At 35.6% G+C, this 14,146-nt stretch overlaps 1 protein-coding gene across 1 annotated transcript; it reads right to left on the minus strand.

Moving 5' to 3' along the window:
• Window positions 1-304: 304 nt before the first annotated feature.
• On the minus strand, window positions 305-12,717 carry LOC115228373 (tyrosine--tRNA ligase, cytoplasmic-like). The gene is given in 6 exon segments (XM_029798971.1): window positions 305-723; window positions 3,035-3,257; window positions 3,289-4,074; window positions 4,076-4,417; window positions 11,243-11,338; window positions 12,529-12,717. Coding segments are annotated over 6 exon segments (2,055 nt in total).
• Window positions 12,718-14,146: the final 1,429 nt, after the last annotated feature.

Genomic DNA, 14,146 nt, shown 5'->3' on the forward strand with positions numbered 1-14,146 from the left:
AAAATCATTTAAAATAACAAAATTTTCGAGGATTTTTGTGCCGAAAATATGCAATTTCCACAAACTGAGTTTTGTCGACAAACAAATTTTTGTGTGTTCCGAATTTGAGGCGGTAAAGGAATGAATTATGGGGTGTCTGTTGAATTAATAGGATGTCTGTTGAATTTAAATGCCACTTTAGTGATTGTAAGTTATTTTTGAATTATGTGACTTATTAAAACAAAACAAATGTTAACAAATAATTACTTAAAAAACCCTTCAGCCTTCGGAGTCCACTCTACAGCTCCACTATCTTCCCGATCTATCATCCCAATGCCCACACTTCCGTCAATTTTAACTCGTTTCGAACCATCCAGAAAAAAACATGGTAGGCATCCTCGACAAGTCGACGCACCGCGATCTCTCGGTCACCGATCCCGTTAGCTTCCTCGTATTTTGAGAGTACCTCCTCAACCCGGGCTTCATAATCCATTTGCGAAAGACCTCTCCGAAAGTCCAGCACAGTGCTCTCCATCGTACGCTTAAGCACAATTGATTGCATATAAGCAATCAGATGCTCCCTCACTCTGATCGAGTCCAAATATTTTTTAAAATATTTAGACACAATGCCATCCCATGTAAGGACAACAGGAATTATATTCACTTTGGCCTTGTGAATCAGGGATAATTCATTAGCGAGCAAATCATATTTTCTTAACTTTTCAAGTTCTCGCTGTAAATTATCTTGAGAAGTAACTCACACTTCCACAATCCAAATTACATTCTCTTTTTTATCATATACCAAGAAAAGTTATTTTTGAATAAAACTAATAAATATTAAAATATACTTTAGAAGTTATACTATAATTATTTTTATAATAAAATAGTTGAAAAGCATGAATGTTCTTGTTATGGCACCTCGTGCTTTTTAAGAATTGATAGAACAAACTCAGTAAGTAGATAAATATCATGTGCTGTTTACCCCATTGTGTGTGTATTTTGCTTTTATATTCTTTTTGTTAACAAAATGATGAGTTTACTGTCAATCCTTTGATTTGCTGATATTAAACTTTTTCTGATTGTTATTAATTTGTATAGTGAAAGTCCAAAAACAAAATTAGATTCTAGCTAGGTAAATTACTAAAAGGATAGTCGAGAGCCTGAGAGTCACCTCAACGGAACACCCATGACTCCTAAGCGGCAGGATATCGGTCCTCGGATTAGTCGCCAGTGACCCTTTTCAAAAATGCTCCGATCTGTTTAACCAATTCCACTCAAATAATGTTAATAGCAATTTTCAATGCCATTGTGCATGTTTGCTTTTAATTCTGATTAGTGCATTTTACACTAATTAGACATAAGAAGTGAATGAGGAAATATTAGAATTAATAATTAGAGAAGTTATTAGATTAGTTACATTCTTTTTTTCATATTTTTTGAGATCGGGTGGCGACAGAGGTTGCAATCTTGTGAGTAAACTAACCACCATATGCTCCCTTTGTAGCTATTGTTGTCTTGTTAATGGACCTACATTTATTTTTACACACTTTTGTCAGTTAATAGGATTCATCACTCTTTTAATTCTTATATGAGATATTTAATATACATTGTGGGATGAGACCTATTTGTGAATATGCACATTTTCTGGTCGTTATAAATACTACACAGTAATTTAAAATACTCAAGGTTTAGCGGACGACTGATTTTTGGTGACTGAAAAATGGCATTTGATGGCATGTAACTTTAATGTAAAAATAATATTTGTACAGCTTTTTTAAACTGCTTCGAAGTGCAAAGTTTTTTACATAATAAAACATTTAAAAATAATCCAAAGAAAATTTTATTTTAAAAAAATTTTGACATTTTAAACAAAGTCACAAAATCAAATGCTAATTAGTCTTGGGACAAATTACTTAATACTTTGTAAAGTATCCGTTATTCTCCAAAACTGCATTTAAGCGATTTTTATAATTGTTAACAATTAAAAATACTGTTTGGGATAATTTATAGATGATACAAATCCGTCTATTAATAAAAATACATCCTGCTTCTCTAATAGTGACAAGACTAATGCAAAATGAATAAGTTTTTTTCCATAACCCCTGAATTGCACATCAGAATGGCAACCCAAGCACAAACAACAAACATAACTAGCTAATCAAGAGTTATTTGTACCGGTCAACATACACCTCCAAATTTTCTTACTTATATAGCAAATAAATTACCAGCTTTTAGTTAGAATAAGTTAATTTTAACCTCAACCCAATGTTTAAAGAAGTAGGTTCTTAATAAATGACGGTGGCCTTATTTTGTACGGTTCGGTAGGGGCTCAAGTTAAGAAATATGACATCAATATCTGCAATTTAGTTATACATTGCCAAATTGAATGCTTTTTCATATTTATATATTTTTTGAAAATGTGAAAGTACTTAACATAAGTTTCTTTAATTTAATCGTTTTGTTGTTCGTGATTAAAAATTTCCACATTAAAGTGATAATAATTTTCCATTTATATTTTTCTTTAAAACTTTGAACTTGAACTATTTCTTTAACATCTAAATAAAGTTGACTTTGAAGTAATGAATATTTCATAAGAGTCCATTACATTTAGAGGATATAGGTAATATCAAGTTTGTAATTTTAGAAAAATAAAATGCAAAAAGATCGTCGAATACTTTTAAAAAGCCGACATTCAAATTTACTTTTTTGAAACTGTTTGAAACATGTTTTAAATAATCGAATCACAAGAGAAAACATCAAGGAAAAACGTGATCACTCAACTCGACTGAGAGGCGGCACACGACTGACCCGAACAAGTCCTCGGTCAGTCCTCATTTGTGCCTCCTTCCAAACTACGCCCAAGTCATCCCCAACTTTCATGTGACTCTTCAATCCATCATACAAATCCTACCAAAATACGTGGAAGCACTTTTTTCTTAGCATTAAGTTGAACTGGATTTGTCTGAGGAGGAAATCCATCAAAATAAACGACATCCCCCGCCTGTGACTGTTCAGGCACAATCAACGGCTCCACTCTGCCAACATCACCACAAACCAAACGTCTCCCTCTCCTCTGAATCATCCCTCTTTCCCTTAGCACACATAATCATCCCCTCAGACATAATCCCCCGCAAATTCGCCGGCTTCAAATTCACCAAAAACACAAAATTATTTCCCGACAATTCCTCTTCAGTGCACGAATTCACCAACGAGGAACAAATTGTGAGTATTCGGCCTCCCCCCACGTCTACCCTCTCCACAAATAACGAATCCGCGTTCTCGTGCTGCCACTTTGATTAAAAAACTAACTTTTTTGACGGAAATAATTTTCCCAACACGGAAATCGCAGACAGTGGGGTCAGAAACAACGGATTCCACGGTAGGGGTCACCACACGTGCTTTATTATCACCAGGATACGCCGAGGTGACAATCTTCTGCATTTTTGGCGACTCAAACGCCTTTAGAATTGGGGCAAGAAGATAATTTATTTCCCGTGAGAGTGCAGCCTTGACATCGGCAGGGTGAAGTTTAAGAGACAAAAAGTCCTCCTCAACCTGCTCGTAGGACAAGTACTCGACAGTCCCCAATTCAGGAGACTCAACGGAGAAGACTTTGACAGATTTAAAGTCGAGGACTGGAAACACGACCATTTTAAGGAATGCGAGGACTCCGTTGTCCTCGAGTGACCCCGGCATACAGAAAGCCTTCCTGATTTTATTTTGAACCACTTTGGGTGGGTCAAGAAAGTCAATTTTAGAATCAATGTCTGAAGCACTCATTTTGCCCCCCGTCAGTCCAGGAACTATAATGAGGGGGAAATAGTGACCCATTGGATTCATCAAATGAGCTCTCTTGGCACATCCCAACTGTGGGAGGTACTTTTCCGCAAATGTAAAAATCTTTCTTTGATCGACTCCCCCGAACTGAGCATCCACTTTGAGATATTCTTCATCGAGTGCCTGAAGACAGGGATAGAGCAATCCCCCAAGGAGAGGATAGTCCACTTGTTTGACCACCTCACTTCCTGCCTTCCTGGCATCGTGTTGAGTCACCAAAGTGGTCATTTTAAACATATCAATCACATAATTCCTATTTGTAGTCAAAATTACTCGACCTGTCCAATTGGTAGTCAGTGCCCTTCACAAAAACGAGGTCGTCGGTGGGGATTCCCAACGAGGACATGACTGCGGATATCACCTCCCGGTAGTAATCCACTCGGTGGTTGACCAGGTCCCAACCGGCCTTCAGGTTATCGAGAACAGCGTGGAGATCTGCCAAGAGAATAGTCACTTGGCAGCCCGCTTTGAGGAGTTGTGCTATTTTTACTAGTGGCACAAAATAGCCAATGTGGGGTTTCCCTGTGGTGGCGGTTCCCCAGTACACTTTGAGAGGGCGATGGGAAATAATTTCTTTTATTTTCTCCTCTCCTAAGACTTCCTTGGAGTCTTTAATGTGATCTAACCTGCAGTCCTCGTGTTATTAAAGAATATTTCTCATCAACGTTTACAACCACACGTGACATTTAATTAATTAATGCTGTTGACAAAAAAATTACAATTTTAAATAAACATTCCCAACTTCATTCTCAAAAAAAATTGAACAAGTCAACAAACAATATATTCTCTCTGTACTAAATTACGCAAGTTTAAAGTGGGTTTTCTGTCTATCTACATGTTCCACTATAATACTTTGATCAGTATAAAACAAGGCTATGAGCCTGAAATGAACACTCATCGACCATCTGGACTATTATGTGACATGGGCTGCGCGATACCTATGGGCCGCGTGATACCTGACGTGACCTTGAAATGTGCAATTATGACATTGATGGGATTAAATTGGTTAATTTTGAAAGAAAAGAAAATGAGAGAACAAGAATCCGAACTAATTAAGAAGATCATTGTCTCCAGAAAACCCTTTCCATTGAAGATCCAACAGGGAAAGTGCACAAGTCTGAGTCGTCGCCGTTATGTTCGGAAAGGGGAGTAGAACCGACTCCGTTACAACAGACATATGCATAGATCTGAAGGAAATCCTTAGATTAGGTGATTCTGGTGGCCAACGCAACACACGCGTGTAATTAAGAAGATCATTGTCTCCAGAAAATCCTTTCCATTGAAGATCCAACAGGGAATGTGCACAAGTCTGAGTCGTCGCCGTTATGTTCGGAAAGGGGAGTAGAACCGACTCCGTTACAACAGACATATGCATACATCTGAAGGAAATCCTTAGATTAGGTGATTCTGGTGGCCAACGCATCACAGTAATAGAAACCAACGAGCGCAACCGCGTGTAATTAAGAAGATCCAAACACACTAATAGAAACCAACGAGCGCAACCGCGTGCTCGAGCGTAAAAAAAAAATTATAAATCTTTTAATTAGACCGCGACTCATTCTTATCATTTAATAATTTACTAAATTAGCTAAAGACTCTCTCATTTTGACAAAAAATTATATTTGTAGGAATTTAATTATCAGAAATTGATTTTTTGGTGGAAAACCTAAATTTCTTGAGTTATTTCTAGCGTGCAAGTATATTTTCCAGCAATGTCCTCGTACAAAGGTTATGTAAAGAATAGTTTGGAATATCAAATTTTAAAAGATGCTTTACAGGATAAATTTCATGAACATCTTACAAAGCAAAAAAAATATAGACTAGTTAAGAAAATTGAAAATTTTACTGTAATTAATGAAGGTATCATACAAATTGTAAATGTATAGATTGTATCTTAAATGTGAGAATTCAGATCACAAGCTAGTGATTTGTCTAGACAATGAACCCGAAATGGAGATCGTTGCTAAAAGTTTGCATGACTTCTCGCATGGAGGAGTTAACAAAATTGAATATGAATGTCGACAACGATATTTCACAGTTAAAAATGAGATTATTCGAAAAGTCATTCGAAACTGTGAAATTTGTAAATTTGCGCGACCCTTAAAAGTTTTAACTTTTTTAAATCCTAGATTGGAGATATACAGTATGGTCCAAAAATAGTACACCCCTTGTTTTTTTGTCGAAAAAGTCTTATATCTGCTAAAATAATACATTTATTTAATTATTTTTTTTGTGAATTATATCTGTTTTAGAGTTTAATGAATTTTTCACTTTATAGAAAATCGAAATGAATTTAATTATACATATATTTTAAAAAATTAATGAATTTTTAATGGTCCATAAATAGTACACCCTTAACAAATTCAACATCTGTTGTGCTTTAAAATTACCTAATAAAGTTTTATTTAATATACAAAAATATTTTATTTTTAGTTTATGTTTTTTTATTTTTTTAAGTAATTATTTAACTAAATAATTATCTTATTGTCAAAATAATTAACATGAACTTTCGTAATGTTGATCTCTCTTCAGATATTAAAAATCGTATTATTTCCATACACGAGGACAACTATGGATACAAAAAAATTGCCAAAAAACTTGAGATTAGCAAGAACACCGTTGCTAAGATTGTACAAAAATACCGAAAAACGGAATAAACGGCATTTTAAATCGAGAAAGAGGGAGACCGAAGAAGTTATCTATCAGATCTATCCGTCTAATCAGACGTTCTGCTGAAAAAAATCCAAGAATCTCTTCATCTGCAATTGCAAAACAATTGGAATCTTATTCTGTTATTAAAATATAAAAATCTACAATAAAAAGGAGACTACATGAATGCAATTTATATGGCTGATACTTCGAAGGAAACCGTTATTGTCAAAAAGGTACAAAAGAAACCGTTTACAATTTGCAAAAAAATATGTAGGCAAAAATATGGATTTTTGGAATAGAATTCTGTGGTCAAATGAGACCAAAATCAATTTGTTCAGATCAAATGGAATTAAGCATATGTGGCGCAAAAATGGCGGTGCACTAAATCCAAAATGCATAGTATCTACAATGAAACATGGCGGCGGAAATATAAAGATATGTGGATTTATGAGCTTCCAAGGACCTGGTGAACTTTATACCATAAATGGAATCATGAATGCAGACATGTACATTAATATACTTGAGAAAAAAATGATGCCCTTTATCAACGATCATTCAGAAAATCCGAATTTCCAACAAGATAACGATCCGAAGCATACTGCAAAGAAGACTAAAAGTTTTTTGACAGAAAAAAAAAATTTGCCAGATTTAAATCCAATTGAAAACATGTGGAGCTATTTAAAAAGAAAAATCGAAACATTTGACGTCATAAATAAAAAAAATCTGATAATAAGATAATTATTTAATTAAATAATTACTTTAAAAAAATAAAAGAACATAAACTAAAAATAAAAATATTTTTGTATATTAAATAAAACTTTATTAGGTAATTTTAAAGCACAACAGATGTTGAATTTGTTAAGGGTGTACTATTTATGAGCCGGCAGTTTTTTACGTTTTTGTTAATAAATGTTAAATAAATTGAATTTTGGTCTTAAAAAATTAAAAATTAACAACTCAGACTTAAAAAAAACTAAATTGCAAAAAAAAAAGTTCAGATAATTAATTATTAGTACCGAAAATGGATTTTTTCGTCAGAAAAACAAGGGGTGTACTATTTTTGGACCATACTGTAAATAACCATGTCTTTGCACTTGCCCAAATGAAAGATTTCAGATAGATCTTATAGATCTGAAAAGTTTTTCTACTATAAATAAAAATTTTAAATGGATTTTAACGGTCATTGACGTATATAGCAGGTTAGTTTTTTCAACAATTTTTATAGATTTGCATTTGCGAGGCCGCTCTACACTAAGTCCTCAAATGAAGTTTGTGAAAACCTCAGATCATTATTTTTCTTAAATGGTCCGTGTCAATTTCTTCAGTCCGATAATGGGACTGAATTCAAGAATCGTGAAATGACCAATCTATGTGAGGAATTCAATATCAAACGAATTCACGGAAGGCCAAACAATCCCCGCTCACAAGGGATTGTCGAACGCTTCAACCAGTCAATTACAAGAAAAATGGCAAAAATGATCGACAATGATAATAAAAAGTGCCTGGAAAAATTAGAAAATGCAGTGTACAGTTATAACATTTCTGTCCACTCATCTTCTAATGAGAGCTCTTTTGAAAGATACCGGGGAATAAGTGGAATAAATACAATATTTTATGGTTGTAATTATAAAATTATTTCTTAGATAATTGAAGTAATGAATTGTTGAGTCCTGATCAAGTCGATGATGCAAACAATTGTCCGAGTCCAATTGAAAATTCATGTAATTTGAATTTCTATATGTAGATGATTGTAATTATTCGTTTACAAGTCCGAAAAGATTTCAGTTCGAAATCAACCTCATTGATCCTAATTCTAATTATTACAAAGCGATGAACAGAAAAATGAATGTTTACAATAGTAAGTATGAATTTAGTGTTGGTGATAAAGTATGCATAAAAATTAATGTTTAGGTTCGAGTTAAAAAAGACTTTGGAACAAATCCTTCGTTGCGACTGGATAAGTTTGAATCTCCATATTATCCATCTGCAGAAATTATCAGTATTTTATCAAACAATCGCGTTGAGGTAGTTTAAACATTTAAATTTAATAGATAAAAAATTCGATGAGCGAAATTTCGATTGTGCCAATGTCCAGACTTAAAAAATAATTAACAAGTTATTATTCTTTGAAGTTTAATATTAATTACAATATTGACATTAAGTTAAGCTTCAAGGTCACGTCAGGTATCACGCGGCCCATAGGTGTAACGCAAACTATGTCACATATTATACTAATCTTCTTAGAACATCCAAATATAAAAAAAACACAATTCCTATTCGTTTCCCGTAAATCCACTGCTCTAAATGTGCTAAATAAAAAATGGTTGTTCACTGAAGAATACGCCTGAAAAGCAATACTCCTAACTCAAAATTAATGGCCGAACCAATTTCACATCCAATTAAAAGAATTCACGATTTTATTTAAACGTCGACAATTCTAAGGTTGACACCTAACTCCATTCTCAATAAATTTCCACCGGATATTCATCCCCTTAAATACTTGTTAACCGTTCGCTTCAGATTAATCTTTCCTATTTCCGCTCTCGCAATTATCATTCACTACACTCACAAATCGAACAACTCGATCTCTCCTTTTTCAACCTTTGTCGTGTTGATGACCATTCGACTGAGCACCTCAACCGGTGTCCCGGTTCACTTCCCTATAAAGTCCATTAGACGCAGTCGTTAGAGAGGATCTCATATCTTGATGTGTTATGCAACAACAACATTAATCAATTGACTGTTACCAATTAAACAGACCACGCAATATTCCTTCCTTTCTTGGTCTAAACTCACACGGGTATTCCAGTCGTTGGAAAGCAATGTCAAAATACATTGGCTTCAGAGACATGTGCGTAGATTCTGAATATCCCAACAACACATTACTCACGGCCTGAGATTAGAACCCACAAATACCCGAATTTGTTCACTCATCGACACATCCCCCAACATACCACACATGACTTCCCTACTCCACTCCCGAACTTGAGAAAGGGACGATTCCAAGCACGTAATCCAAAAGTCCCAGTCACCTCCGTCATTCCTCAGCACTTGAATCACTCTCTCAATGCCACTGTCACGACAGTAATTCACTACTTGTCCATACTTCTTCTTCTGCATGAGACTCCTCACTTTGTTAAATGCCCTGTGGATGAGACATGGAGAAATCACCCGAGAGCACAGCAAATGGTCTGTTCGTGCTTCATCCTCTCAAAAAGACAGACATCCTCCCTCAAAGACAACACCCTCATCAGTTTATCAATCCTCTACAATACTAGACCAGCCAGTACAGCTGAAACTCGACTGTAGAGGCAATAAAGACGTTCACTTATGGTTTTATTCGGCCTACACTTGCCTCTCCTGTATTCGTGGGTAGTCCCCTTCCCCTCCATTGAGCCGATTATCAGCCAATCTCGTTTATTCGAGTATATAAGCGTCCAATAATATACAAACACACACACTGCGTCACGTGGACTCACATCCCCCACAGACATGTCCAACAATTCCTCCATTTTCTACAAAAATCGACTCATTTTCAATTTACTGATATTTTTAGCCTCGGTCTCATTTTATCCAAAAATTTCCCCCCATTTATAACTAATTGCTGGTAGTTTGAAAATGTCTCCTCGTTTTTTTCCATCAAAATGGAATAACTCTCCAAAAACGCACGAAAATGCTCATTTTTGTTTATCTGAGAATCAATTTCGACTGGTCGACCAAACACAAACACTTCTCTAACATGACCCTCACCCACATTTGTATCCTTCACTAAATTAGCACATGTACCAATTGGTCAATCCCCGACTCCTCCATTTGGACAGCCAATTCTGCCTCAGCCGAATCCCTCTGACTGTAATGACAGATTTCCAGCTGATTGTTAATCTCCTCCACCATCTGAGAATACTCCTCCCTGTGGGACGAAATACCCTTACTACCCAACAGGCCATAAATCCGCCTAAATTACTAATAGTGCGGCTTAACTTTGATCTGTTGAATAAAATGGCAGCAGAAATCCACTCTTCGTTGTGGAATGAACAGGTTGCCTTCACCCACGTGCAATAGGCCTCAATTTCGTGGTTGGTTAAGGACTCGATGACCTCAATTCTCTCCTTTCGTACATTATTGAGAATATTGGCCAGAATAGAGGCTTTCCTGAGTCTTCTTTTGACGCGAAATCGACTTCTTGTATTTCCAGATGTTCGGAGGAGGGATAATGCCTGGGTTAGACACCGTTCCACTAAAAAGACACACATTTCGAGATATCTAGTCCTCACCCTAATACGATTACCTCGAGTTGGTGAGATATTCTGTCACAGGCGCTACCGGTTACCGAGCGCTACGGGTTACTGAATGCTCAAATTTAACATTTAAAGAATTTTTTATAAAAATTAAACCTAAATTTTTTTAGTTATTATATTTAAAATTAATAAATATATAATTTCAATATTTTTAAAAGGCGCAGCATTTGATAATTTTTAAATAGATAATTTACCATGCGTATTCTATAAAGTTTTCTTGTGCCTCGCTGTTTTGTCAAAACTGTACAAGAATATGATCATATAGTTAAAATATTGGAAGAGCAGGGGATCATTGGAATATCTAAACAAAAAAAATACAGATTAACTCGAAAGTCCAAGAATTTTACTTTCATTACCGGGCGGCTATATCTTAAAGACTCACGTGGAAACCATAAAATAGTCATTTCTGCAGACAATCATGAGGAGATGCAATTAGTGGCTACGCAAATTCATCAAATGACTGATGTGGACATAACACGTTGGAAGAGTTTTGTAATCAGAGATATTTTTTTGTTAAACGCGAAATCATCAGGAAAGTAGTATCGTAATGTGTATGTCGATTTGCGACACCACTAAAAATAGTTGATCCTGAAAACCACATTATAGCCTCACAACCAAATGAGATCTAAAACATAGGTCAGGGTTCAGAAAGATTTTGGGACAAATCCATCCTTAGCTCTTCAAAAATTCGAGTCTCCATACGGAGAGATTGTACAAATTTCTAGTATATTGTCAAACAATATTGTCGAATTACGAATGTCCGACGGAACAATGAAAAAAACCCACATGAAACGAATCAAAATAAATAAAGATCAAAAATAATTAAAATTTTAGTTATAATCCATAAAAAAAGTTTTTTTCAATTTCTGTGTAACGTTATATGGAAATTTTGGAGTCTTAGTGCTTAAACGTCTTATGCCTTATTCTTGAATTAAATCTGTAGTAGATACATTTAGAATTGTTTTTATGTAAGATAACAATTATTAAATCTTAATAAATATATTTTATTTTAATATAGTAATTTTTAAAGCAAGTTTTTGTGCATTATAATTTTAACAAATTAAAAAATATCATAAAAAAAATTATAACTTTTTTTACGGGTTTGATCAAATTAAGTATGTTAATTTGAAACATAAAATTTCAAGTATTTTTTCTTGATTTTTTTCTAAGTCCACTCGGGTAACCCGTAGCGCTCGGTAATGCCCAGCGCCTGTGACATATTCAGCAGTAATTGGCCTTGGAATAAAATTGTTTTTTGTCTTGCATTTTAAATTGAGTGATTTTCTGGCACGTTGAATGACACGTGTGCAGTGTGAACTATAACTTGAGTAGTCGCTGTACTGTAGTCCATATGTGTTCTGAGACCTTCTTACACTGTGGAGAACTATATATATTAAATAATCAAATACTTGGAAAGCAAACCAATTCGAACGAACTTTGATCACCACCAGACTCCATACACTCAAATATTTTATTTTTTATTCCATAACTAAACTATAAATAATAAAAAAATAATCAGGGAGTCTACTCCCAAAAAACATTAAGAAAAAGGTAAATTATATTTAGCAGCACTACTCAATGGATACTGGTCTCTCTTGAGAACATGCAAAATATCCTTCAAAGTGATCCTCTTCGACCTCTAAAAATAAAATGGGAGACACACCATTTGATAGGAAGAGGCCTCCCCACCTCTGCCAGAAATCTCCCTTCTCCTCTGACCAAGAGCAGCCAAAGCCGTCTCATTCGACTCCTTATTTCTGACCTGATCCTCATTCTCCTGTCTCCACTTTTTCACTTTTTTCTTCATCTCCAAATACTCCGGCTGAGAAAAACGTGCCTTGCATTTGGATGCCTTGTTGAGACTCTCCATGGTGGACTCCTCCCTTCTCCGACTCTCCAACTCATTGTAGTCCTCAATATACCGCAACTGTGCCTTCAAATCATCCACCATCTCATATCGGGGGTCGTTCTACTCACTCAGTCCTCCCACCCAACCATATATTTCTCCGCCCTATGTTCAGACACAGTGATGGCCTTCTCCACCAACTGCCTCATAGCCCTGCAAATCAACATGAGTGTCTCCATCGGTATTTCCTGAATGTTGTACTCCCCGGCTACACTCACTCACCCAACTAACCAATTGCTGTGAATCGTAGACACAGGGCGTCCATCACTACTAGTAAGTCGTCCTTGTAGTGACTTAGGTGAGTGTCCTCACTCATTTCCACCACTTCCTCAGTCGGGACCTCCCTCCTCTCCTCATACCGACTCATAGGGGGTGTCTGCTTGACCAGGACGGGCACTTGTGGGGACATCATTCTCACAGGCAGTGGCTGATGTCTATATATATGTGGAGGTGGCCGAATCCCGTTTATCTCAATAGTCCCCGAAAGAAGACATTTCCTCAGAGAATTGAGCGTTTCCAGAAATAAAACAAACAAATACTTTCACAAGCACTTCTATTTCGTGGAAAGGGGTATCCGCCTTGAAATGTGACTTTATCACGTTCATGAAGGTGGGGAGGTCGTTTTCGTCGTTCTGCACGTGACTTGGGGGTGTACTATTAGTCGTTGGATTTGGTCGAGGATCATTGATAGCTTGTCCTGGTAAGGTCCGGTGCTGCAGAGGGAGATTATGTTGAGGAAGAATCCTCGACATCTTAGGATTTCTGGGGGTAATTGGAGGGAATACTTTGGAAGTGTGGGTCTGGTTCGGTAGGATGTTTGGGATATTCGGGACGAGATATTAGTCGTACTCCTTGAGAGGTGTAATTAGTGGGCTGGACTTCGTAAGGATCGTTTGGGGGCTTATTATGGTGAGACATTTGTGGTTACTATTTATTAAAACAAACAATGACACATTAAGTGCAATAATAATGCTCACAAGAACGATTTGAATATTTATTTTATTATACATTTAATTTTAATTAATATATTAATTTAAAAAATCATGAATTTATTAACATATTAAATAGATAAACCGTGCAAAAAATTAATAAATCCTTATCAAGATTATGCTTTCTTTCGATCCTCATATAGTCTTCTTTTAGGCACCTTGGTAATGTGAGTCCAGGTCTCCCACGGAATTGATGTATGTCTCTCAATTTACCTTCAAGTCATTTCCAAATAGTCCATTTGAACAGAATAGTCCAATATGTTGACAGTTATTCGTTTTGTTACGAAAGCTTCATTTTCCATTGAATATTACGTATAGTTTGGTCCAATTTTCTATGGAATAAATATAGTCTTTTCAGTTCTTCTTTTCTAAGTAAAATTATAGCATTGCATGATGATAAATTAGCAGATTCTTTTCGGATACAAAATCTACACCATTTTCATATATGAATTCGGTAATTTTGAGACATCTAGGCCTATCTTTAT

This window comes from Octopus sinensis, unplaced genomic scaffold (assembly GCF_006345805.1).
Source record: "Octopus sinensis unplaced genomic scaffold, ASM634580v1 Contig10380, whole genome shotgun sequence".
In the NCBI taxonomy this organism is placed as follows: domain Eukaryota; kingdom Metazoa; phylum Mollusca; class Cephalopoda; order Octopoda; family Octopodidae; genus Octopus; species Octopus sinensis.